Here is a 27,216-nt window from a genome sequence, read left to right as displayed (position 1 = left end):
GATATATGACCTCATGGTTCAACCATTCTATATATTATGCAATGCTGACCACAAGTGTGGTTACTATGTGTCATCATGCAACATCCTTACAACATTATTGACTATACTCTCTATGCTGTACTTTTCATCCCATGACTTATTTTATAACTGGAAGTTTGTACTTCTTAATCACCTTCAACTAATTCCCCCAATTCTCCCCACTACCCGCCTCTAGCAGCCACCAGTTTGTTGTCTGTATTTACATATATGTTTTTGCTTTTCTTTGTTGGTTCATTTGTTTTGTTTTTTAATTTCCACATGTAAATGAAATCATATGGTATTTGTATTTCTCTGACTTATTTCACTTAGCAAAATACTCTCTAGGTTTATCATGTTGTTGCAAATGGAAAGATGTCATTCTTTTTTATGACCTGAGTAATGTTCCAGTGTGTGTGTGTGCACGTGCACACGTGTGTGTGTGTGTGTGTGTGTATTGCATCTTCTTTATCCATCCATTTGTCAGTGGACCCTTAGGTTGCTTCCATATCTTGGCTATTGTAAATCATGTAGCAATAAACATAGAATGCATAAATCTTTTTTGTATTTGTGTTTTTGTTTTCTTTGGGTAAATACCCAGTAGTGGAACTGCTGGATCATATGGTAGTTGTATATACATATATATAATTTTTTTTTTTTTGAGAATCCTCCATACTGTTTTCCATAGTGGCTGCACCAACTTAATTTCCCATCAACAGTGCATAAAGGTTCTCTTCCTCCACATCTTTGCCAACACTTACTATTTCTTGTCTTTTTGATACTAGCCAAGCTGACTAGTGTGAAATGGTATCTCCCTGTGGTTTCGATTTACATTTTCCTGATGATTAGGCATGTTTTCATGTGTCTGTTGGCCATCTCTATGTCTTCTTTGGTTCTTTGGACAAATGTCTATTCAGTCCTTGCCCATTTATTAATCAAGTTTGTGTGTGTGTGTGTGTGTGTGTGTGTGTGTGTGTGTATGTGTGTGTGTGTGTTGAACTGTATAAGTTTTTATATATTTTGGATATTAACCCCCTCTCAGATATATCATTCACAAATATCTTCTCCCAATCAACAGGTCATCTATTTATTTTGATGGTTTTCTTTGGTGTGCAAGAGCTTTTAGTTTTATTGTAGTCCCAACAGTTTATTTTTGCTTTTGTTTCCCTCGTCTGAGGAGACATATCTAGAAAAATGTTGCTATGGCACCCAAGAGATTTCGCTTATGCTCTCTTTTAGGAGTCTTATGGTTTCAGATTTCACATTTAGATCTTTTCTTTTTAAATTTAAATTCAATTAACTGACATGCATTTAGGTCTTTAACCCATTTTGAGTTTATTTTGTGTATGGTGAAAAAAAGTGATCCAGTTTCATTTTTCGGAATGTACATTTCCAGCTTTCTCAACACCATTTATTGAAGAGACTGTCTTTTCTAGATTGTGTATTGTCGTTCCCTTTGTTGTAGGTTAATTGACCATGTAAGCATCAATTTATTGTGGACTTTCTATCCTGTTTTATTGATCTATGTGTCTGCTTTTGTGCCAGTACCATACTGTTTGATTACTACAGCTTTGTAGTATATCTTGAAATCTAGGATTTTGATACCTCCATCTTTGTTCTTTCTCAAGCTTGCTTTGGCTATTCAGGGTTTTTTGTGGTTCCATACAAATTTCAGGATTCTTTTTCGCTAGTTCTGTGAAAAATACTATTGATATTTTGATAGGGATTATGTGAAATCTGTAGATTACTCTGGATAATATGGATGTTTAAAAAATAGTTGTTCTTCCAATCCATGAACATGGTATCTCTTTCCATTTATTTGTGTCACTTCCAATTTCCTTCATCAATGTCTTATAGTTTTCAGAGTGTAAGTCTTTCACTTCCTTGGTTAAATGTATTCCTAGGTGTTTTATTCCTTTGGTGCAACTGTAAATGTGATTGTTATCTTAATTTCTTTCTCTGATGGTTTATTACTAGTATATAGAAACACAAATGATATAAGAGTGTTAAATTTGTATCTTGCAATTTTACTGAATTCATTTATTGGTTCTCATTGTGTGTGTGTGTATAGTCTTTAGTTTTTTTTTTTTTTTTTTAAATTATTTATTTATTTGTTTGGGGGAAGGGGCAGAGGGAGAGAATCTTCAAGAAGACTCCCCACTGAGTTCAGAGTCCAATGCAGGGCTTCATCTCAAGACCCAAGAGAACATGACCTGAGCCTAACCAAGAATTCGATGCTCAATTGACTGAGCCACCCAGACACCCCTAGAGTTTCTATGTAGAGTATCATATCATTTGCAAATGGTGACAGTTTTTTCTTTACAAATTTAATTCCCTCTCTTTCTTCTCTCTCTCTCCCTTCCTTCTTTCCTTCCTTCCTTCCTTTCTTGTCTGATTGTTAGGACTTCAGTACTATGTTGAACAAAAGTGGCAATAGTGGACATACTTGTCTTGCTCCTGATTTTAGAGGAAAAGCGTTCAGATTTTCACCACTGAGTATGATATTAACTGTAGGTTTGTCATATATGGCTTTTGTTAGGTTGAAGTGTATTCCCTCTAAACCCACTTGGTTGAGTTTTTTTCATGAAATGGATATTGAATTTTGTCAAATTCTTATTTTGAATCTTTGTGATGATAGTATGTTTCATCCTTCATTTTGTTAATGTGATATAGCATACTGATTGATTAGAGGATATTGAACCACCATCCCTGGAATAAATCCTGCTTGATCATGGTGAATGATTTAATGTAATGTATTGTTGAATTTGGTCTGTTAATATTTTAATGTAATGTAGTGTTGAATTTGGCTTGTTAATATTTTGTTGATGACTTTTGCACCTATTTTCATTAGGGATATTGATGTGTAATTTTTTTTTTTTTTTTTTTGTAGTGTCTTTGTCTAGTTTTGGTATCAGGGTAATGCTGGCCTTGTAGAATGAATCTGAAAGTTTTCCTTCCTCTTCCTTTTTGGAACAGTTTGAGAATAGATATTAAATCTTTAAGTGTTTGGTGGAATTAACCTGTGAAGCCATTTGGTACTGAACTTTTGTTTGTTGGGAGTTCTGTTTTTTTTTTTTTTAAATTACCAATTCAATTTCATTACCAGTAATCAGTCTGTTCAGATTTTTTATTTATTCCTGATTTAATTTTGGAAAATTATATGTCTCTAACAATTTTTCAGTTTCTTTTAGGTTGTCCAATTTTTTGCCATATCATTTTCATAAATGTTTTTTAATAATATTTGTATTTCTATGGTGTCAGTTACTTTGCCTTTTTCATTTTTTATTTTATTTATTTGACCCTTCTTTCTTTTATTTCAATGACTCTGCCTAAAGATTTATCAATTTTGGTTATCTTTTCAAAGAACCAATTCTTGGTTTCATTGGCATATTTAACTTAATTTAATTTAGTCTTTATTTATTTCTACTCTAATCTTTATTATTTCCTTCCTTTTACTAACTTTGGGCTTTTTTGGTTCTTCCTTTTCTAGTCCTTTTAGATAAAATGTTGGATTATTTATTTGGGATTTTTCCTCTTTCTTGAAATAGGCCTGAATTGGTATAAAGTTCCCTCTTAGAACTGCTTTTGCTGTGTCCCAAAGATATTGGACTACTGTATTTCCAGGTGGGTAACTCTTAAAGAATAAAAGCTACTTTAAAAACCTTACAATCAAATACAATGTTAGATTGTTTTGAAACTTGATTCAAATACATTGTGTTTGAGAGGGGTGCCTGGGTGGATCAGTCAGTTAAGCATCCAAGGACTCTTGGTTTCAGTTCAGGTCATGATCTCACAGTTGTGGAATTAAGCCCCCCATTGGGCTCTGGACTCTGGGCTCAGCTTGGAGTCTGGTTCAGACTCTCTCTCCCTCTCCCTCCTGCTCTCTCTCTCTCTCAAATAAATAAATAAAATCTTTTAAAAAATATATTTTTGAAACAGCTGGGAAAACTTGAACATGGGCTGTTATTAAACAATGTTAGGGAATTACTATTATTAGGAATACTAATGAGAGTATATTGTGTATGTATAAAGTGTAGCATTAGAAATGCATCTAGGTGAAGTGACATGATATCTCAAGTGTGCTTCAAAGTACTCAAACAAACAAGCTGAACAAGACTGGCAAAACTCTGCTAATTGTTCAAGGGAGAGAGAGGCACATATTGGTTCATTCTCATAATCTATTTTTGTTATGTGGGAGCTTTACTAATAAAAAGTTCTGGGGCCGCCTGGGTGGCTCAGTGGGTTAAGGCCTCTGCCTTCGGCTCTAGATCATTTACTAGATCCCGGGGTCCTGGGATCGAGCCCCGCATTGGGCTCTCTGCTTGGCGGGAGCCTGCTTCCTCCTCTCTCTCTCTGCCTGCCTCTCTGCCTACTTGTGATCTCTGTCAAATAAATAAATAAAATCTTTAAAAAAATGTTCTGAAATAACAAATGTATTTAATAAAAGAAAATTTGAGAAACAAACATTCCATTATTCTTCAAATGTCCACTCAGTAGTACTCTTACTAAGACTCCCCTATACTCACTTAAGATTATAATTTACCTAAAAGAAAGTTTCTGGGTCCCCAGATCAAGTCATAGAAAAACATAACACAAACCCTTAATTACCTTCACAACCAACTTCATCCTCTCCTGTAATACAGTCCACCTCGCCATTGCACTTGTATTTGTTTGGAATACAAACACCAGACTTACAGAAGAAACTTTTCCCTCGGCATCCTACACAAACATAAATAGCAGAAGGTTTTTATTTTTGTTTTTTTCATACTTAAAATACAGTAGGATAGAATCTGAGATGGAGTGGGCGAATCTTCTACCTGTACAGCACAGTTCGTCACTCAGGTCTCCACAGTCATTGATACCATTACAGGTTCTCTTCTGAGGAATGTATTTCCCATTCACACAGTGAAACGAGTCATTTGCTGGAGGAGCTGTAAATTAGGAATTCTCTTTGTGAAATTTTTTTTTTTAAATATTTTATTTATTTGACAGAGAGATCACAAGTAGGCAGAGAGGCAGGCAGAGAGAGAGGGAAGCAGGCTCCCCGCTGAGCAGAGAGCCTGATGTGGGGCTCGATCCCAGGACACTGAGATCATAACCTGAGCCGAAGGCAGAGGCTTAACCCACTGAGCCACCCAGGAGCACCTCTTTGTGAAATTTATGTATGGAGTTGTAGGTGACATCTTGATTACATTTGGAATAATTAGGACATTAAGATAAAGTCAGGCATCAAATAGTAAATGATATAAAACGTATTGGTAGCATCAACATAATATATATGGTAAATAAGGAAAACATATGCCAGAGCTGGCTTATGGAGTCCCTTTGGTATCTCTGAAAACCAGTATTTACCGCAGAGGTCTATGCTTGCTGAGGTTGGGGAAGGGGCTCAGGGACCACAGGTCCTTGCTCACACCGGCAAGCACGGGTGCTCACTCATTCCTTTTGTGCCGCCACAAGAATCCTCACTTCCATCCCTTTACTTGGGCAGTGTCATTTATATTTCGATGGTATTTTTTTTTTAAGCTCCAAAAAAGTGTTTAGCCTTTAAAACCATACATGTGACTAAAATATTTCAGTGTCAGGACCAAAGAGAAAAGTGGCAGTGACTGTCTTGAGACTGTGGTCACTTGAATATTTTAAAGACATTTTGAAGTGTGTAGACTGGCCCTCTCAAAGGAGATATTGAGGTTTCTTCTGATATTTGCATTACTTATGTTTGTTGTATTAACTTCAATCCAGATGTTTCGGCAAGCAAAGAGGAGTCAGGCAACTTTGCTCCCCATATAGGAACCTGGAGAGAAGTAATATTTAAACGCAAAAAAGGTACAATAGAGGAAAAGCAGCAATTTACATTCTAAAGCCCCCAAAATGATTTTGCCTCTATTACTGCAACTGAGTATCTATCACGTTTGTTTACTACAGATGTGGCATGCAATAAACAATTTTGAAGGAAGTTTGGAAGTTTCATGCAACTCCCCTACCAACCTGTATTGTGCGTGTAGCAAACCACACCAGCAAAATCCTGGTCATTTCTAGTTCTTCTCTTAGTAAAAGTACATTCAGCCAAACTTGTCTCGAATCCTTGACAATGCACTTGGAGACATTCAGTGGAATTTACAGAGACATTTTCAGGAAACTCAAACTGTTTTTGAATATCAAAAGCACCTCTACAATTAGAATAAATGAAACATTAGGGTAGAATGATTAGTACTTTGCATTTATAACCTTACCTTAGGAGGTAAGGAACTGAAGTAATTTCCTCTAATTTTCTACATATGAGTGATACATTGAACAAGATGCTTAAATTCTCTGAACCTCAGTCTCTTAACCTGTAAAAGGGAATAGGATACTCTCAGCTGGTTTTGTAAAGAGTGATGAAAACAATCAATTTACATTGGCTAGCCAAAATTCAAAGCTGGCAAACACTCAGCAAATAGTACTTTCCTCTTCTCTGTTTCCTGTTAAAAATGCTTTCTTCCACACTCCTGATATTTCTTTCCAACCTGAGATGCATCATTCTTGGCTTCTCTCCATCTCTTAACTCCTTTTTGCTCAAGGAACAGGAGTAGAATAATCAATCAGGGAATTTTGGAATTACAAATCAGGCAAGGTTAGCTCACCTTTCCATTTTTCTTTTGGGGACCTCTTCACAGGCCTCATGCTGAAAGGCTTACTTGGTTGGCCCCATTGTTGCTTAGAATTTGGGAGATTAATTTGGTTTAATTATAGCATGTTCATTTTTTTTTTTTTAAATCTAGCCATGTCCTCAACTCAGCCTCGACAATATTAAGGGGATATTTTGGCATCTATATGCCATTGCTTGGACTTCTCAATTTGTTTAGAATCTGTGCTACCTCTATGACTCTATACACTAGAGATGATAAGTTCCAGTAAAATATTCTGCTAGAACCTTCAATTGCTCCCTGCTTCTCTTTAGAAAGAAATGGTGTTAAAAATAAGAAGCTGGGCAAAGATATATTAGGTAAATATAAACAATAACAAAGCAATAATGGCAATATAAATATTAGATATTTAAAGGGATTAAGAAAGGCATTTTTAATGATTTCAGATCAGTAATGATGGTAAAAAGGAGTCATAAAACTGTGCCAAACAGCATCAAAGCAAAGAAGAGCCACTGGGGCAATTGCACAGGTAAATAATTTAAAAAAAAAAAAATCTCAATTTAAAACTATCTAAAAGTACTAGATAAAATGCATTCAGTGAGCTCTTCTTCTTTTTCATTTTTAAGATTTTATTTATTTACTTGAGAGAAAGGGAGAGAGCACATGTGGGTGAGGGGGAGCAGAGGGAGAGAGAGAAACAGACTCCCAGCTGAGCAGGGAGCACGTCAAGGGGCTCAATGAGCTCTTAAAGAAGTAAGGAAAATACCCCTGGCTAACATCAGAGAAGTCTGGGGGTTCCTGAATGGCTCAGTTGGTTGAGTGTCTGCTTTCGGCTTGGGTCATGATGCCAGGGTTTTAGGATTGACTCAATCCCAAATGGGGCTCTCTGCTCAGCAGGCAGTCTGCTTCTCCCTCTACCTCTGTGATCTCTCTCATTCTTTCTCAAATAATTAAATAAAATCTTTAAAAATAAATAAATAAAATACAGTAAGACAAGTCTGTCTATGAGCTCATACAAAGTATGATAAGAGCAAAATACTGGGCGATCAAAGACGGAGAGAGGTTTCTCATTAGGTTGAATTCTAGGTTGTAGGTCACAAACTGTCATAAACCACAAATATCTTGTGCCTCAACTTAATAAGATACTCTCACTAATTAACTACTAGCAGATGTGGTTTAAGAAGACAGAAAATAAATTCAGGATAAAGTTGAAAAATGTAAGAAGCAGCAACAAACCAAGATGTTGGTAAACATGAAATAAACCTGAGTAAGCACTAGTTGAATGACAGTAATAACAACTGCTTATTATATAATAATAGAAATTAACTTCGGGGATATAGAAAAATAATGTGGAACTAAATACTGGAAACTTGGTAGAAATAGTGACATTCCTTATATTATTCCTAAGAGGGTGAGGACTTCCTAAGTCAAGAATTCATGGTATAAATAAGGTGATAATCACTAAAGGAACAGAAATAGGGTGTATATAGTTTACAAACCAAGTAGAGGGGGGTGGGAGGTTTAAAAAATACAACAGCTTTATTAAACCCAATAGAAATTAGAATAGGAAGAAACAAGTACACAGAAAAGGCAGGGTAAATACTACTACTAAAATAAGATAAGGAAAATAAATTCAACAATGTAAATAATCACAATACTGTAAATGGACTAATTCAGACAGTTATTGTCATATTGGATTTTTTAAAAAAAAATCTAGATACATGCTGTTTGTAAAGGACACATTTAAAAGATAAAGACATAGAAAGCTTGTATGTAAATAGCTAGGAAAATATTTGAACAAAGCAGTTAACAGGCTGACTTTTTTTAATGGACAACATATTTATCATATAGAACCCTGCACATGAAACATTTAAAATATATTCAGCACAAAATAAATAAAATATACTTAGCACAAAGCAAGTGATAACAAATATTTAAACAATTATCATCATATAGAGACCATTCTCTTACCACAGTACAATTAAATAAGAACTCTATAACAAAAAGTTAACTAAAAGCAAATATATATTCATTAGGGAAGTAATAAAGAAACTTCTAAATCAAAAAAAGAAATTATACTGAACATTTAAAAATATTTCAAATTGAACAATAAATAATGTGTACCTTTATGCCACTGAGACTTATGGAATGCAGATGAAGCATTATCTAGCGGGAAATTTGTATCTTAAATGCTTGTATTAGAAAATAAGAAAAGTTACAAATTGAGGAGTTAAGTAAGTATTTAACTCAAGGAATGAGGAAAGATACAGTAGAGAAAAGGAGAGGGACAACAAACTTAATGAAGTTGAGAGAAAGTCACAGGAGACAATTTACGTATAAAATGTAAAAATAAAAAACACAAGTAAATAGATCTCTTTAAGACTGATAAAAAGAGAAGGCATAGATAAACAATATTAGGTATGAAAAAGTGGACACAATTATAGACAAGTAGAGACAGATGGTAATAAACATATTTACAATTCTCTGGAACTACAAAGGATTCATATATCCAGATACTTCAACCAACTTACATGTGCTCTGTGCTCAGGGGTGTTCTAAGTGCTAGTGAAACATGAACATATTTAATCCTCATAACAATGCTATGAGACAGGTAGTTAATATTCTCAGGCTACATAAGAGGAAATTAAGGCAGAGAAAGAGTGGGTAATCAAAAAGCAAATAGTTGGGGCGCCTGGGTGGCTCAGTTGGTTAAGCCTCTGCTTTGGCTCAGGTCATGATCCCAGAGTCCTGGGGTTCAGCTCTGCCTCAGGCTCCCTGGTCAGCGGGGAATCTGCTTCTCCCTCTCCCGCTCCCTTTGCTTGCATGCTCTCTTTCGGTCAAATAAATAAATAAAATCATCTTAAAAAAAAAAAAAAGCAAATAGTTGGAACAATAAAACCAATCCTGGGAAAATCCACTGACAACAAGCACTCACAGCTGAAATCCAAGTTCAAGACAGGCCACATTAGCTTCTGTAATGCTCCAGGTTTTTTTACATATGAACATTTCCTTATCTTGGTCTACAAGTTTTACTTCAACAATTCCTTCTGAAGTGGTATTTCCGTACTTTACAGAAACACCAAATTGTCCTAAAATTTAAAAGAACCAAAACAATAAGCAATATTTAAGCATTCACCTTTCCACCTCTTGATGAAAAGCCTTTAAAATAACAAAAAAAAAAAAAAGAATTTCAAATTAACTTTGAACACCATGAAGATTTTAACAAATAATAGTAAGCAATTATTTCATGAGGCAGCCCTGTGAAGACTACACTGATTATTTATCCCATGTTTACACATGAGGTTAAGTTGCTTGCTCCAGTGAGGAAACCAGGAATTGAAAGCTACCATATTGATCTCACTCCCAAGTGTGTTCTCTTCAATGTAAGCCAAACAATAATTAGAACATAAAAAAGTTTTATGTATTCTCATATATTTATGGCATTTAATAACTCAAGAGAACAAAAGCCTGCCACTGACAAAGTAATCTCCAGTTTTGCTTCCCTCCTGTCCAACAGGCAGTAGGAGCTCTCGTCTTCCTGCTCTACAGTGCCTCAACCTCTTCACTCAGCATCACACAGATACTTAGGTGCTGTGTGCCAGCATATGTCATGGTAACTAAAAAGAAATGTTTTGAGGTGCCTGGGTGGCACAGTGGGTTGAGCACCTGACTCTTGGTTTTGACTCAGGTCACGATCTCAATCTCTGTGAGATTATGCCCCAGTAAAGCTCCTCACTGAGCATGGACTCTGCTTGAGTTTTTCTCTCCCTCCCCATCTGTCCCTCCCCACTGCACCCTCTCCTTCCCTCTCTCTCTAAAACAAATAAATCTTTAAAAAGAGAATGTTTTGAGTGTTTTTTCAATCAGTTCATGAAGTGCCTATGATAACTAATATTAGAAGATAAGCCTGAGGTTTGCTGTCATAGTTAAAATTACATGAGCTCTTTTTGTGTGCCAAACATTGTGTGAAGACCTTTATATACATCATTTTATTTGATTTTCATGAGGGTCATATGAGTTAGGAACTAGTGTCATTCACATTTTACAGATGTGGAAAATGCGATCTGATAGTGACGTAGCTTGTCAATAACTGAGTTTGGGTGGAGCGGCTTGCCACTCAATCTGACAGTTAAGACTCCTAACCTTAACCACTCCACAAATCCACCTACTGGCATCCTGGCCTCCTCACTGCATTAGGAACCTGGATGGAGTGTAGAAAAGCTCTTTTGCCTGATGTGCCAAGTTTGCTAGGTTAGAGCATGTCCTAGGTTAGCAGTGGCCCGAGCTCCCCTTAGATCAAGGCCAGTGGGGTTGGGGCTCCCTAAGGGTAGGGGCTGATGGGATGGATGCTGGAAGAAATTATGGGAACTGGAGGTCTAGAGGTACAGCTCCCTATTAGCATCAACCTCACATAAAGACTTGTTCATTGGATTCTGAACCAACTCAACGGCTCCGGGCATAGTTCTACTGGCCAAGTCAAAGTGAGGGTGGGGATAATTTGGAAGGGCTGGGCGGCAGAGAGTGGCAGAGACACTGAGGGGGAAGGACTGGCCTCAGGGCCTTGTGCAGTGGACTTGAAGGCTAACTATATTCTGGTGACCGGAATTTCTTTGGTTATAATCGCAATTGGGTCTAGAGAGGAATTTTGAATTGGCATCATAACATTTCATAGCAAAATTATTTTCTAATTTCACTTTCTAATAGAAAGTATAGCAAACAATTTCCTTGTTACATCATAAATTCAACTAGGCTTTTCCTACCTTGAGCTGTGCATGCTCCACTATTTAAAAATTTTGACTCTGGACGAAGACATTCAACACTCTTTTGCTGACAGTAAGTTGGGTAGGTTTTCCCATTAGTTGAACACACTGTGGTACCATTCTTTGGGCACTGATATGGGAGTTTACAAATACAGGTCCCATCAATGCATTTCTGCCACGGTTGGCAGAAGACTTTGCTGCAGGAGAGATGTGTGTATTTTTCAGTTAAGCACTTTTTGTCTACCAGATCATTTTGAGGTGTTTTTTTTATTGCAGAAAGCTGTAAAACACAAAATAAACATTGACAAACTAAAATCTTCTTTTTGAAGATGATTAAGTGAAGGAAAGCCCACAGTACAGAAGAGGGGATGTTGTGTAGTGACTTACAGAATCACAAATGTGACTTCAAGTCCTAGTTTGGGTACTTACGGTTATATGCCCTTGCCCTCATGAAATGTGTGTTTCCTCATCTGGAAAATGGGGGTAATAGCTTCTTGCAAGGCTATTGCAAGGATTAGAAATTCTACACATATAATGGTTGACAGGTACTGGGCATGAAATCAATAGGAGCTATTATTATCCTAAAGACAACATAAAATCCTGCCTTGGAAGAAATCAATGAATCTCATAAGTCATGTTAAGAAGTAACAAAATTGGTGCTAAATATAGTCTTGTGGAATGAACTGATGAATAAATTGGTCAATTTTATTAATAAATGCAAAATCATTGGTTAAACTCCCACTGTGTATAAAGTTTCTTTTAGATGAATGTGCATGGGCTCTGTCTTCCAAGGGCTTGATATCTAGGCAATAAGACAGAAACATAATAACTGGGAAGAAGGCAGATTGTGGTAATTGATATAGCAGTGGAACAAATATAACACAGTCCTCTTGGAGAGCCAGAATGGAAGAGAGCTAGGCTTTCTAGGGGAATTAATAAATTAATTGCTTAACTTTCCTTGGGGAATTTAAAAAGGCCTCATGGAGGTGGTAGCATTTGAGCAAGGTGAGGAAGGACAGATGCTGGCAGAGGGCTGGTGTTAGCAAAACACAGGAGGGATGGTGCAGAATGTATTTAGGGAATGGGCATATGGGATTTCGTAGGCTTTAAATGGGATGGTCATGGTCAGGAAACTGGTAAGAGACAGCAGGAGTGGAGTATGAGAATGGTTTAGAAAGACACTCAAGCAAGCAAAAGCAATAGGAAATTTTTTGAGTTTAGATGTAAAGGGTCACAGAAATGGGGTGATAATTGGAAGGGGATATTGAGTAAGGAGAAGGTTTTTGTTTAAAGATGGAGGATCATATACATGTGCCATATTAAGGACTGTTATGGGTTATATGATTTAGTTTTAACTAAAAATAATCTTCACAAATGGGTAAGTGGCTTAAAGATTCATAGCATGAAATGAATGTTGGATTGAAAAAAATGCCAAAACACAACACCGCTGGAAAAGTAAATGGCAGAGTCTACAACTCTAACCCCAGTAGAAGCTGTTCATTAGCCACATCATGGGGGTAAAAACAATAAAATATGATAAATATAATAAAATATTTTAAATAAAATACAATAAAAATTTAATAATTCTATTTATATTATTTAAATAATTTTATTTATATTATTTGACAATAAAATAAAATAAAATATGACAGAAGTCAGTCCTGTCACGCAGTTAGTAGAATTAAAATGAGTATTTGAAATATAGATTTATATCTGGTATCATTAATGATGAACCTCTCCCTATGTGTTTCTTGTGTGTTGCTCTTTCTGAAGAATCTTTTGCAGCTAATATGCCATTAAGGTAAATGAAGATTTTTAAAAATAATAAAGTGTGTTTAATGACATTATTTCATTGAGATTGATGAACATTATTAAAATATTATTTATGTACTTAAAATTGTTTTTTAGGGTGCATTATTTATATAGCAGTGTAATTATTATTTATTACTAAATATATTCACATACACTAGAAGCACATGTTCAAAAATTTTTAGCAATCATGACTATAGTCTACTCATCTACAAAACATGACTCAACTCCTTTAGTTATCTTTCTTTTCTGTGTATATGGGTTTGTTTTTGTTTGGTTTGTTTTTGGCCCTTTCCTTGGTTATTTGCAATGATGTAGCAATTATTTTGATGTGAATTTTGTCTTTTTATTCTAGGCATGGCTACAATGACACAATATTAAATAGATGGTTGGCAATTAGAAAATAAGAAACAAACTCCTATTCACCCCAATATATAGCTGTATAGCTTTACCTGTGTTGTCTTTATCCATTGTTTTTGTTTTTCATCTATATTCTATAAACAAAGGAAAAAGAACCATCAACAATGACCAAAGCACAGAAAAGGCCTCCACTGCCCCCCTTCCACTGCTACGTAGCTATGTGATCTTCAGTAAATGACTTTACTTTCTGATTCTGTTCTTCCATAAAATGTGGAAAATAAAAATAATATTCTCACAGAACTGTTTGAGGGATCAAATGAAAAATACATGGGAAAACCAAATAAACATTTAAGACCCTATAGAAATGCAAATATGATGGCAACTGTGGCGGATTCCAAGTGGCTCTAGTTCTACCCTCCCTACCTTCCAGTCCTTTGCTGTGCTTCTCACTGGGGGCAGGGTGTATTGTATTTTCTTAACTCTAGACTCTGGGTCTGGCCATGTGACTTGCTTTAATTAACAGGAAGTCAGCAGATGGGACACAAGAGATTGGAAAGTATTTGTCCAAATGGTTTGTCCTTTTGCTTCTCTGCCATAGCTATGAGAAGAACAAGGCCAGGCTAGCAAAGAAACACTCTATCAGAGTTCAGCTTAGATCCCCTGATCACCAGCCAACCTGCAGACTAATACACTAAATAAAATTTTATGCCACTGAGATTTTATGGTGATTTTATTATCATGGCATTAACTAACTGGCACAATCATCATATCCCTGGAAAACACTGAGGAAAAAAATGGAAAAGATTCAAAAAGAGTAAATAGTATGGAATTTTGGTTTTTTTTTCCCCAGAAGTGAATAAAGAACTTCTATTCTGAAAGTTAATAACTATATGGGAAGTCTTTCCATTGGAAGAGTTTTAGCCCCTCTGTGGCTTCAGTTTCTTCTCATCCTGGTCTTTGCTAGCAATTTTTTCTACATTTTTTTTCTCTCCTTTGATCTGTCCATCTTGTATTATACCTGTTTCTGATATAAAGTCATGCTCTGATACCTCGACTATTAGATACTTAAGCAGCCACTGTCCTATTCAGATAAAAAAGTAATATTTCTCTACTAATACATAATGATGAATTGTTTTAATTTGCATAAAGAATTTGAATTTTGATATTTTTGCTGTTTGTTTTCTTTTTTAAATAACTATCCTGTTTGGACTAGGACCAGCATGTTGTTGTTGGAAATGGTAGAAAAATGGTTTTATGGTGTGCATAGGTAGGGTGGACCCTGATACCTTGCTCTTAAAAAATTGAAAATATTGCTTTGGGATCAATTCCATTATTTTTGCGTCAGAGATGAAAAAAAATCATTGGCCTAGTTTATTGGGTTTTTGTTGTTTGTTTGTTTGTTTGTTTTGTTTTTTATTATGAAGGTAAGATGGCTGAAATTTTGTTGTTTTTATTTTTAATTAACTTTTTTAAAACAGGAAACACAAAAGAATATTATAAATAGGTTCAAAAGGGTGCCTATAAAAAGCATATTTCCTTTCTTTCCTTATCCATTCAACCTACACGGGTCCACCTCAGAGTCGACCATTTAATAGTCCTTTGTGAATCTTTCTAGATTTCATCATTGCACATGAGCTCATGTTTTCCTTCCTAACTCTGCCCCCCAACACCAGTGCAATTTGCAACCAGTGGCCCTTTCCAATGTTTTGTCATTATAACCAATGTTACAGTGAATCTTTTTATATAATACACATCATTTCCCACATATACTAAATACATGTCAGTACTTACCTGGGAGTGAAACTGCTGAATAAAAAAAATTAGCACTTTTAACTTTGATAGATATTGCTTAATTTCTCTCTGTAAAGGTTTTGATTTGCATTCCCATCATCAATCTATGGCAGTGTCTATTTTCCATAATCTTGACCATAGAACATATGCCTCACTAAACTTTTTATCTTAGCCAATCTAGCATATAAAAATGTTATCAGAGTACAATTTTATTTGCAATTTTCCCCAATGAGCGAGGCTGAACATCTTTCAGTACATTCAAACTTTAAGAGAGAGTTTTATTTTTCTCCTTGCACTAACCGTATCTTTTGCTGATGTATACTGGATTGCTGTCTTGTTTGTTTGTTTGTTTGGCTGTTTTGTTTTGTTTTGTAGGAACTCTGTATGTTAAAGAAACCAGCCCTTTGGAATATGAGTTGCAAAAAAGTGTTCGTCTATTGAAAAAATGGCAAGCCTAGTGTATTTGACACACAGACCATACACTTTAAAAAAATATATTTTATTTTAGAGAGAGACAGCAAGAGAGCAAGCAAGGGAGGGAGGAAGAGAGAGGGAGAGAGAGAAACTCAAGCAGAATCTCAAGCTCTGCATGAGCAAGAGCACAGAGCCCAACACCAGGCTCAATCTCACTACCTTGAGATCAGGACATGGGTGGAAACAGAGTCTGATGCTCAACCCAACTGAGCGACCCAGGTGCCCCCAGAACAGATACTTTTATAAAACATTACTTCTTACACAACAAAATTATTTTCAGTAAAAACCATGAAAGAAATGAATGATATATTATGCAGAAAAATGTGAAGAGCAAACATTTCTTTCACTGAAATTCATATATATAAAACCATGTTTATAAAAATAAAAGAATAAAAAACATAGTACAGTACAAATAAGAAAAAATGGATAAATATTTTTAACTACATAATAAATGCATTTGGTGAAAAAGGGAAAAAATTATACCTATATATAGGTCTGTTATAGTAATGAATAATAATATTGCAGGCTTTTAAAAAGATTTAATTGATTAATTAATTAATTAATTTGAGAGAGAATGAGAATGAGAGCACAAGCAGAGGAGCAACAGCAGAGGGAGGGAGAAGCAGGCTTCCCACTGAGCAGGGAGCCAGATGTAGGCCTCAATCCAAGGACATTGATATCATGACCTGAGATGAAGGCAGATGCTTAACTGACTGAGCCACCCAGATGCCCCAATAATATTGCAGTTTAAGAACAAGTAAATACATTTATAATAAAGAATAAGTTTCATTTAAAAAATACTACTCAAACTTGGTAAAATATGTCCTGTATGTACTATTGTCTGCATTGTTTTACTATTTTATATTTTAAAAACAAAAATTCCAAATGGTCATTAGAATGAAAAAACTGAAAGCTCAACTTGTTTCTTCATCCCTTCATCCTTACAATTCACTGTGACAACACTGTTATTTTGAATCTGTTTATATTCAGAAAAATGTGAAAACATGGAGTTTGGAGACAGGAGTTCTATCTGAAATGAGCTTGAACAATTCCAATGTATAATATATATGAGACTGCCTCTAACAGGGCTGAACTGAGAGATGATTGAATTAACTCAATAAGATGACTATTAAAGGATATATTTTTTTAAATATGCCCATTTGTAGTTTACATTTGCATTTAAAAAAATCAATCTTGGTAAAAACAGCAATTGTTAACTGTACTATCTAATATAAGAGCCACTAGCCAAATGTGGCTATCTAAATTAAAATTTATTAAAATTATGTTAAATAAGAATTCTTTTGCTTCCCATCAAGATTGAATAATAGGGACCAGGTATACATTTCAGTTTAAAACAACCAAGAAATGGACAAAATATGGAAAGCAATGATTTTTAAGATACTGGACATCAGGCAAAGAAGGATAGTGATCCCTGAGAGTTGACAGGTAAATTAAGAAGTTGTATAATTGTTCCATTTGATTACCTTGAGAAAGTTCCAAGACTGTGGTGCAGAGAGACGGAACTTTAGCTGAGCCTAAGGGACTCCTTGAGCTGAGGAGACAGATTTGAGAGTCTGAGGAGACCAAAGCAACTACCATTCACAGAATCGAGTACTGGAAAGAAGTGAGTAGAATAGAAAGAGACCTTTGGAGCTTCTTAACAGATGCCATCTGAGTGTTCAGTGAGTATTCATCAGCACGTGGGTATGATGAAACTACCACAGACTGGGGAAGGAACCACCAAAAAGAATTCTAGGTGACAGGGCCCACATTCAAACAGGGCCATGAACAATGCTCGTTCTCACCACTTGTGATTCCTGGGGATTTCTGGTCCTATGTAAGAATGCTTAAAGCTGGGGCGCCTGGGTGGCTCAGTGGGTTAAAGCCTCTGCTTTCAGTTCGGGTCATGATCCGAGGGTCTTGGGATCGAGCCCTGCATCGGGTTCTCTGCTCAGCGGGGAGTCCCCCCCCCCCCCCCCCGCCTGCTTCTCTTACTACTACTCGTGATCTCGGTCTGTCAAATAAATAAATAAAATCTAAAAAAAAAAAAAATGCTTAAAGCCAAGACCTGAAAGGATCAAACTGTTTTCAAGTAACTTAATTACATCTCAGAACAAAGTTCAAGAATATTTATAAGGATACAAAAATACTCAACATCCAGCAAAGTAAAATTCACAGTATCTGATATCCAATAAAGAATACTAGGCATGCAAAGATGCAGCAAAATATGATTCATAATGAGAAAAATCAATCAGCTGAAATTCACCCAGAACACTAGCACAGACGTTAGAATAAGCAGGCAAGGATATTCAAACATTTCTTATAACTGTATTCTACATGTTAAAACAGTTAATCAAAAACATGAAAAATATAAGGGATCCAAATTGTAGTTTTCTAGAGTTGAAAACTACAATATTTGAGATTAAAAAAGTATATATACTGGATGAAACTAACTACAGGTAGGACTCAGCAGAAGTAAAGATTAGAAAACCCAAAGATTTATCAAACAAGGTATGAATGAGTCGTGCAACAAATTCAAGTGGCATGGCATGTGTGTAACTGGAGTTCCAAAGAAGGAGTGAGTGAGATGGGAACAAACAATATATTTGAAATAACAGTGGCTGACACTTTTCTAAATTTGATGAAAAATATAAATTCAGAGTTCCAACAAGTTTAATGAACCCCAAGCAGAAGAAACATGAAGGAAACTCCATGAAGGCATATCATACTCAAACTGTTCAAATAATACCAGCCACAAAGAGAAAATCTTCAAAGAGCCAAAGAGACATGACACATTATGGGCAAAGGAACAAAGGTTTAGTGTGACAGCAGAGGTCTCATCACTAATGCAAGTAAGAAGATAGTGGAGTAACAGTTAAAAAATATTGGGGTGGGGGGAATCCTGTTGACTTATTCTTCTATATCTAACAAAGATATCATTAAAAGTTTTTTTCTCGTTAAAGATTTTATTTACTTATTTGACAGAGAGAAAGAGAGACAGTGAGAGAGGAAACAGAAGCAGAGGGAGTGGGAGAGGGAGAAACAGTCTTCCCACCAAGCAGCGAGCTCAATGCCGGGCTCTATCCCAGGACTCTGGGATAAGGACCTCAGCTAAAGGCAGAGGCTTAAGCACTGAGCCACCCAGGTGCCCCATCATTAAAAGTTTAAGGCAAATAACAACCTCTTTAGACAAAAAGGGTGAAAAATTAATCACCAGTATATCTGCCTTACAAGAAGAGTTAAAAAAAAAAAAGTCCTTTAAGCAGAAGGAAAGTTATGCTGGATGGAATTCTGGACTTACACAGAAAAATGACGAATGCTGGAAATCTCTGGGAATATCTGATATGGGGGGAGGTCAGTGAAGACAATAGCTTTTATTTCTGCTTTGTACCTTTTCTTGTGGTATCTTTGACTTTGTTATCAGAGTAATATTGGACTCATAAAATGAATTAAGTATTCACTCCTTTTCTAAGAGTTTGAGAAAAATTAATGTTAATTCTTTCAATATTTAGTAAATTTACCAATGAAGTCATCTGATACTGGACATTTCTTTGATGAAAAAAAAATTAATCATTGATTCAACTCTGGTTATGTGTCTATTCATACTTACTATTTCTTCTTGATTCAGTTTTGGTAATGTGTCTGTAGGAATTTGTCCACTCAACTAGGTTATCTAATTTGTTGGCATATAATTGTTCACAGAACTCTTATCATTCTTTTGACTTCTGTAAGGTCAGCAGTAATGTTTTCACTCTCTGATTTTATTTGTTTCTTTTTTTGTCAATCTAGCTAAGGTTTGTCAATTTAGGTGATCTTTTCAAAGAACCAGGTTTTGGTTTAATTGATTCTATTATCTTACCATTTATTTTTTCCATCTACATTCTTTTCTTTTCCTCCTCTCCTCCTTCACCATCTTCCTCTTCTACTTTTTTTGGAGGCTAAACAACATGCTACTGAGTAACCAATGGGTCAATGAAGAAATCAAAGAGGAAAAATAGAGACAAGTGAACATGAAGACTTAATGGTCCAAAATCGTTGCAATACAGCAAAAACAGTTCTAAGAGGAAAATTTATAGCAATGCCAACCTACCTCAAGAAACAAGGAAAATCTCAAATAAACAATCTAGTCTTATACCTGAAGGAACTAGGAGAACAAACAAAGCCCAAAGTTGGTGGAAGGAAGGAACTAATAAAGATCAGAGCAGAAATAAGTGAAATAGAGACTAAAAAATGAAAAGTTCAATAAGACCAAGAGTTGGTTCTTTGAAAAGATAAACAAAATTGATAAACCTTCAGCCAGAGTCATCAAGAAAAAATGGAGGACCCAAATAAATAAAGTCAGAAATTAAACAGAAATAATTACCGACACCACAGAAATACAAAGCATTTGACAAAATTCAGTATATTCCCCCATTCTAATCTTTATTATTTACTTCTTTTTTCTAGCTTTGGATTTAGCTTGCTCTTCTTTTTCTGGTTCTTGTAAGGTGTAAGGTTAGGTTTTTGATTAAGGAATTTTTGTTCTTTTTTAATGTAGGCATCTACTGCTATAAATTTCCATGTGAGAACTGCTTTGCCATATCTCATATGTTTGGGTATGTTGTATTTTTGCTTTCATTCATTTTTAAGTGTTTTCTAATTTGTTCTGTGATTTCTTTGACCACCAGTTGTTTTAAAGTATATTGTTTAATTTCCACGTATGTGTGAATTCTCCAGTTTCCTTTCTGTTACTGATTTCTAGTTTTATTCCATCATCTTTAGAGGAAATATTTCTTATTATTTTAACATTTTAAAACGTATTGAGACATGTTCTGTGGCCTAACATATGGCCTATGGTGGAGAATGTTCTATGTGCACTTGAAAAAAAATTTGTATTCTGCTTCTGTTGGGTGTAGTGCTCTATATGTCTAGTTGTTAGGTCTGGTTGATTTATGGTGCTATTAAAATCCTTTATTTTCTTATTAATATTCTGTCTAGATTTTCTATTATGGAAATTCTATTACAGAACGTGGGATATAGAAGTTTCCAATTATTATTATAGAATTCTTTTTTTTCCCTTCCATTATGTCATGGTCTCATGTATTTTGGGTTCAACCATTTGGTGTGTATATGTTTATAATCATATATTTTAGATGAACTCTTTTATCAATATATAATGTTCTTTGTTTCATCTGATATTAGTGCTGTTACTTCCAGTTCTGTTTTGGTTACTTTTTGTACGGAATATTGTTTTTCATCCTTTCACTTTCAATCTATTTGTGTCTTTGGATCTAAAGTCTCTTTATAAAGCATATAGTTGGATCATGTATATAGAGTCTCTTGTGTATAGCATATAGCATATAGTTGGACCATGGTTAGTTTTTTATAAAATAAATTCTGCCAATCTATGCCTTTCATGGAGAATTTAACCCACTTATATTTAAGTTGTTTATAAAGAATGCCTAACTTTTGTTGTTTTGCAATTTGTTCTCTGTATGCATTGTAACTATTGTTCTTTATGTCCTCTGATATTGACTTCTTTTGTGTATGTTGATTTCTTTGTAGTGAACTCTTTTGATTTTCTTATTTTTATATATTTTTAAGATTTTTTTGTGTGGCTGACATGGAGATTATATACTTAACATCTTAAATGTAGAGCAATCTAGTTAGAATTGATATAAACCTAACTTCAAGGGCATATAAAAACCCTGCTCTTACATTTTGTTGCTTGTAAACCCCTCCCCCCTTTTATGTTGTTATGGTCACACATTACATCTTTATGCATTTTATGCATGTTAACATAGATTTATAATTATTTTTTCTACATTCTTCTTTTAAATCACGTGAAAAAAAGAGGGGCTACAAACCAAAAATAAAATTTCACTGACTTTTGTATTTACCTATTTAGTTACCTTTACTGAAGTTCTTTATCTCTTCTTATGGCTTCCAGCTACTATCTAGCATATTTTTGCTCAGCTTACGGGACTTTCTTTGAGTGAATTTCCTTTCTATTAGTAACTAACTCCATCAGCTTTTGTTTATCTGAAAATATCTTAATTTCTCTTTCATTTTTAAAGGATTTTTTTGTTCTATATAGAATTGTTGATTGACAGTTTTTTCGTTCAGCACTTTAAGAGTATCATCCCACTCCTTTCTCCATGCCTCCGTGGTTTCTAATGAGAAATATACTCGTAATCTTACTGAAAATTCCTTGTCCACGATGAGTTGTTTTTCTCTTGCTGCTTTCAAGATATTGTTTTGTTCCTTGGCTTTTAACAGTTTCATTATAATGTGCCTTGGTGTGGACTTCTTTGCATTATCTTTTGGGGGCTGGTATGCTTCCTAAATCTGTAGATGCATAACTTTTTTCAAATTTGAGAAGTTTTTGGCTATTATTTTGTCAAATATTCTAACATGTTCTCTCCTCTTCTGAGGTTCCTATTATGTATATTTTGGTGTTCTTAATGGTGTCCCATAGGTCTTAAGCTCTGTTTCTCTTATTTTTTCTTTCTCCTCCTCAAACTTGATACTTTAATTGAGTGATTTTCAAGTTCACTTACTTTTCTGCCTGCTCAAATTTGCTATTAAAACTCTAGTAAGTTTTTCATTTCTGTCATTATACTTTTCTGCTCTGGAATTTCTGATTTTTATGATATCAATGTATCCCTTCATTGATATTTTGTTTTTGCTCATACATCATCCCCCCAGTTTCCTTTAGCTCTTTGAAAGTATTTAAGATAGTCAGTCTAAAGTCTTTGTCTAGTAAGTCCAAAGTCTGTTTCCCTCATTTCTGTTAATTTCTCCTGTGAAAGGGCCATTATTTTCTTGTTTCCTTACATGCTTCATCATTTTGTTAAAACTAGACATTTTGAATATTACAATGCAGTAACTCTTGAAATCACATTTTTCTCCTCAAGGTTTGCTTTTCTCTCTTGCTATAGGCTGTAGCTGTTTGTTTAGTGAGTTATCTAAACTGTTTTTATAAAGTTTTTTTTTGTCATGTGTGGTTTCTGAAGTTTCTGTTCCTTTACCTTGCACTCAGTTAGTGTTTAGACAAATATTTCTTTGAATGGAGAGACAGAGAAAGAGAGAGAGAGAGAGGAAGAAGAAGGGGAAGAGGAAGGGAAAAGGAAAAGGGAAAGGAAAGAGAAAGGAAGAGAAGAGAAAGAAATGAAATATAAAGAATAAGAAACTCCTGAAATCAATAACAAAAAAACCTCATCTAGACTTTGCAAATTGGCCCTGTGCTTGATTACCACCACCCCCCCAACATTTAGCCAGGCCGTTTACAATTCTCTCAGCCTTCACTTCATCATGACTGCACTGAGCCTAGATATCACCTAGAGGTGTTGGTTTAGGGTCTTCTTAGACCTTTTCTGAACATGCATCCTGCCCTGGACATATGTGTTGCTTTTAAAAAAATTCCCAAGTATTCACAGGGAATTTTGAATGGTTATTTTCCCACAGAAACTCTTTCCCTAACTTTTCCTCCCAGGCTTTGGCACTCTACTGTTTGTCTCAGCTGTAATCTTTTGTCCCAGGTAGCTACAGGTTGTTTGATGCCTCACAATGTTTTTGAGGAATGCCCACTGGCTTTCCATTCTGAGTGTGTTCTGAGTTAGGCAAAACAAAGACAAATATGTTTGATCAGTCTTTTCAGTATCCTCCAGGCAGATTAAAATAGACAAACACCATTCTTCTAAAATAATGTCTGCTCTGCTCCTTCTAGAGCTAGGGATGAGAGTTCCACATGTGGACTGCTATCTTCAAGACTGCCACTGAACTGGGGACAGTGTAGGGCTAGGACAAGTTGAAATGCCACAAAGTTTTCCTACCATTTTTAAGTTGCCTTTTCCTTCATTCAGTATTCATTTGGATGCTATAGGGCTTTGTTTAATAACTGGAGTTCTGACAAAGTTTCTTCTGACAGTCTGCATGATTGTGTGTGTGTGTGTGTGTGTGTGTGTGTGTGTGTGTAAAGACAGTGTTTGGATTTGCCTACTCTGCCATTTTTGCTGACCTCTCTCTCTGCATTACATGTTGCTTCCTTTGCATATTGTCTTTCCATCATCTCTTCACTCTGCTGAACATCACCCTAGCTCTTTCTTTCCAAAATATTACTGATATAAACAGGTTTGTAATGAACTTTAAAGATAAATAAAAATGTAAGGTTTGGTCAGAGTTTATGTTAGAACACAACACTTCACAGTAGTAAATAACCATATTGAGTGGTTATTTCTATTTCTACTCTTTAATATACTTTGTTTATTAATACAGCACCCAATCCCTCCGTGTTCTGGTTTTATCTCCCAGAGAAACCTGAGTCCCCTTATCTCTATGTCTGGGCAATAAAACCAGAATTCTCACTTCACTATTCAGAACAACCTAAGTCTATCCCATTTCTGGTTCACTCCTGCCATCGATATAATTCACTTTCAAATAAATCCACCAAAAAGTTTTGATATAAAAGGGATCGGACTTTTTATTCCTTAAAGGGAAATCTGGTCCTCGCTTTCAAAATAACAAAAATTTCTCCCAGATGTATTTTATTTCATTTAGAAAATGTAGACACATTTTAAAACTTCTTTGAACACATTTATGTTGTCTCTATGGCAACTTCCATTTAAAAATGGTTATTTCAATGGGGCACCTGGGTGGCTCAGTGGGTCGAAGCCTCTGCCTTCGGCTCAGGTCACGGTCCCAGGGTCCTGGGATCGGGCCCCGCATCGGGCTCTCTGCTCAGCAGGGAGCCTGCTTCCCCCCTTCTCTCTCTCTGCCTGCCTCTGCCTACGTGTCATCTCTATCTGTCAAATAGATAAATAAAATATTTTTTAAAAATGGTTATTTCAAAAAACTGAGGTTTGCTGGAGGGGGTGGCTGGATGCTGGGGAGGGTGTGGCTATGGTGAATGCTGTGAATTGTGTAAGACTGATGATTCACAGACCTGTACTACTGAAACAAATAATACATTATATGCTAATAAAAATGGTTATCTCTCAGTATTCCATTTTCTTTTATAAACTAATATTATAACTAATATTTTTATTTTATAAACTAATATTTTATAAACTAATATTCCTACAAAATTCTGTTTTTTAAAGAAAAGAAGACAACTTTATTATTGAATGATTATTTAGTAAAAGAGGCTCTTCCCTTTCTATAAGTGAATAATACTCTTTTCTTTTGTTTTTGTTCCGGGAATAAAAAATGTAGCTGAAATGTCTTTTCCTCAAAAATAAATTTTTCCTATTCCAAAGTAATACACATTTATTTGGTATTTTAAAAAAATGAATAATGAATAAAACAGAATTTCTTAGTTCTGAAAATTCACAAGTGTATATAAAACAAAAAATAAAAATCACCAGTAATCGCATTACCTGAGATACCAACTGGTATCTATTTGATATATACCCTCCAGGAACTTTTAAATTGCTGTTTACATGAGCAGCTATATGTGTTTATCTGTGTGTGTGTGTGCATGCGCACACACGTGCACATATGTACACATACACATGGATACATAAATGTATGTATATTTTCTTCTTTAACAAAAGTAAGATTTTAGTAAGGCCTTTTTCTCAACAAATATAAAATGCATCATTTTAATAGCTACATGATAGTTCCTTTATAGATGTACAATAATTTAATCAATTTCTTTTCAATGAACACTTAATTTATTTCCATTTGTTCTCTGTTACAAACACTGCATATATATCTTAGAGTTACAGGAACCTTAAAATCAGTAATTCTCATTTCTTAGTTTTCTTTAAATGTTTGCTTCTCTAAGCTGGCATTAAGACAGTTTTTGTAATCCTGTTTCAAAATAATTTGACCACAAAAGTAGGCAATCATCAACAGTTGTCTAAAATATCTTAAGTCTATCTAACCTTAATAGATGACCTTCCAACCTGGCTATAATCTGTCATACCAGTTTTGACTACCCAAGTTCCCCACAAAGTTTCCATTCTTATCAAATGGATTTATTCACCTGGAGGAGACTAAGGCTTTACCAATCTTCGACTGTAGCACTTCCTGCTTTTCCAGGCTGAAAAGCATGCAAATCACTCTGTTTCTCTACAGTAATCCAGAGTTATGAATCCAGCTCAAATCCCACTTGGTCCATAAACTCTTCATGACCTCTCAGCAGGAAGGGATTTTTCCTCTCATTAAAGTCCTTTGACACATGATATTTGTAACATTTTTGGCAATTAAATATCTTTCAAAAGGTCCTTCTCGAAAGTTATTTAAATCTTATTATTTCCTCATTGTCATGTTTATGTCATTGTTCTACAACCGTACAAAGGGCTATTTGGAGATCAGACATGCTCTTTGCCCAGCACTACACCTTGCATGTAGAAGGTAGATATTTTTTTAATTTAATATAATTACTATAAATTACAGACCTATATTAGTAAAATTCTTTCAGTTCAATTTCTAAGTACAGTAAAGAGCACATGAAGAAAGCAATTTTTTAAAGCTCTTTCATCAAGATACTAACATAAAATCTTTGTTACTGACTATATACTGCGGATGTAGGTATCTGAACTATGTAATCTCTAAGTCAAAATAATATACTTAAGGTTTCTTTTTTTTTTACTTTTTATCTTATTTATTTATTTAAAATGTTATTTTATTTAAGTTCAATTAACATATAGTGTATTGTTTCAGAGGTAGAGTTCAGTGATTCATCAGTTACATATAACAGCCAGTGCTCATTATATCAAGTGCCTTTCCTAATGCCCATCACTCAGTTACCCCATCTTCCCACCCACCTCCCCTCCATCAACCTTTAGTTTGTTTCCTATAGTTAAGAGTCTCTTACAGTTTGCCTCCCTCTCTGACTTCTTCTTATTTTATTTTTTCATCACTTCCCCCATGTCTTTAACACCTTATTTACATTTTGATAATATTTAAAAGACAAATTAAAATAGTCTACATAAATATTGAGTTACCTACCTTGCAAAAACTTAGGCAGAAGCACAAATGTAACAAAATAACATGAGCAAGCTTCATGTTGGAGACTCAGTGTCTGTCTCTCTTCTTTACCCTGGGTAGTCTTTCAAAATTTAATTTTTAACCTTTGAAAAAACATTCAGAAAGAGCAAGCGTCCTAAAGTGCTTTGTACTTTTGAACTCAGAGGATTTGGCTAAAATCCAGCATTTTACCTTAACTGAAACCACAAAAGATCTTCCCAGTAAATAGCTGAGGGAGGTGACCAATAGGGAGTATGTTTCCTCCAGAGGAAACTGATTACCCCACTTTGTTACTAGACAATGCCTCAATTCTGTTCTCTAGGGAAGACAGAAACTACAATGAGAGAAAATTTGTTTTTGGTAAAATAAAATTATGGTTTTCCCCTTAAGGCTGAAGAACAGGAGATAAGAAGTAAAAGTACATTACA

General features: G+C 35.1%; 1 protein-coding gene across 2 annotated transcripts in view; it reads right to left on the bottom strand.

Annotated features, from left to right (window-relative positions):
• Window positions 1-26,903, bottom strand: part of CFI (complement factor I) — a 49,620-nt gene extending 22,717 nt beyond the window's left edge. Inside the window, exons 1-7 of one of the 2 annotated variants that reach the window (XM_045085548.1) lie at window positions 26,771-26,903; window positions 13,663-13,704; window positions 11,402-11,681; window positions 9,577-9,730; window positions 6,004-6,185; window positions 4,833-4,946; window positions 4,624-4,734 (exon numbers count right to left, since the gene is read on the bottom strand). In XM_045085548.1, the coding sequence (XP_044941483.1) occupies window positions 4,624-4,734; window positions 4,833-4,946; window positions 6,004-6,185; window positions 9,577-9,730; window positions 11,402-11,681; window positions 13,663-13,704; window positions 26,771-26,827 (940 nt within the window). In that variant the 5' untranslated portion in view covers window positions 26,828-26,903. The remainder of the gene's footprint in view (window positions 1-4,623; window positions 4,735-4,832; window positions 4,947-6,003; window positions 6,186-9,576; window positions 9,731-11,401; window positions 11,682-13,662; window positions 13,705-26,770) is intronic. The other variant, XM_045085549.1, reaches the window with a different exon arrangement.
• Window positions 26,904-27,216: the final 313 nt, after the last annotated feature.

This window comes from Mustela putorius, unplaced genomic scaffold (assembly GCF_011764305.1).
Source record: "Mustela putorius furo isolate JIRA1106 unplaced genomic scaffold, ASM1176430v1.1 tig00000868_pilon_pilon_pilon, whole genome shotgun sequence".
Taxonomy (NCBI): Eukaryota; Metazoa; Chordata; class Mammalia; order Carnivora; family Mustelidae; genus Mustela; species Mustela putorius.
Note: the sequence above shows the minus strand (reverse complement) of the source record. Positions and strands in the feature narration are given on the sequence as shown.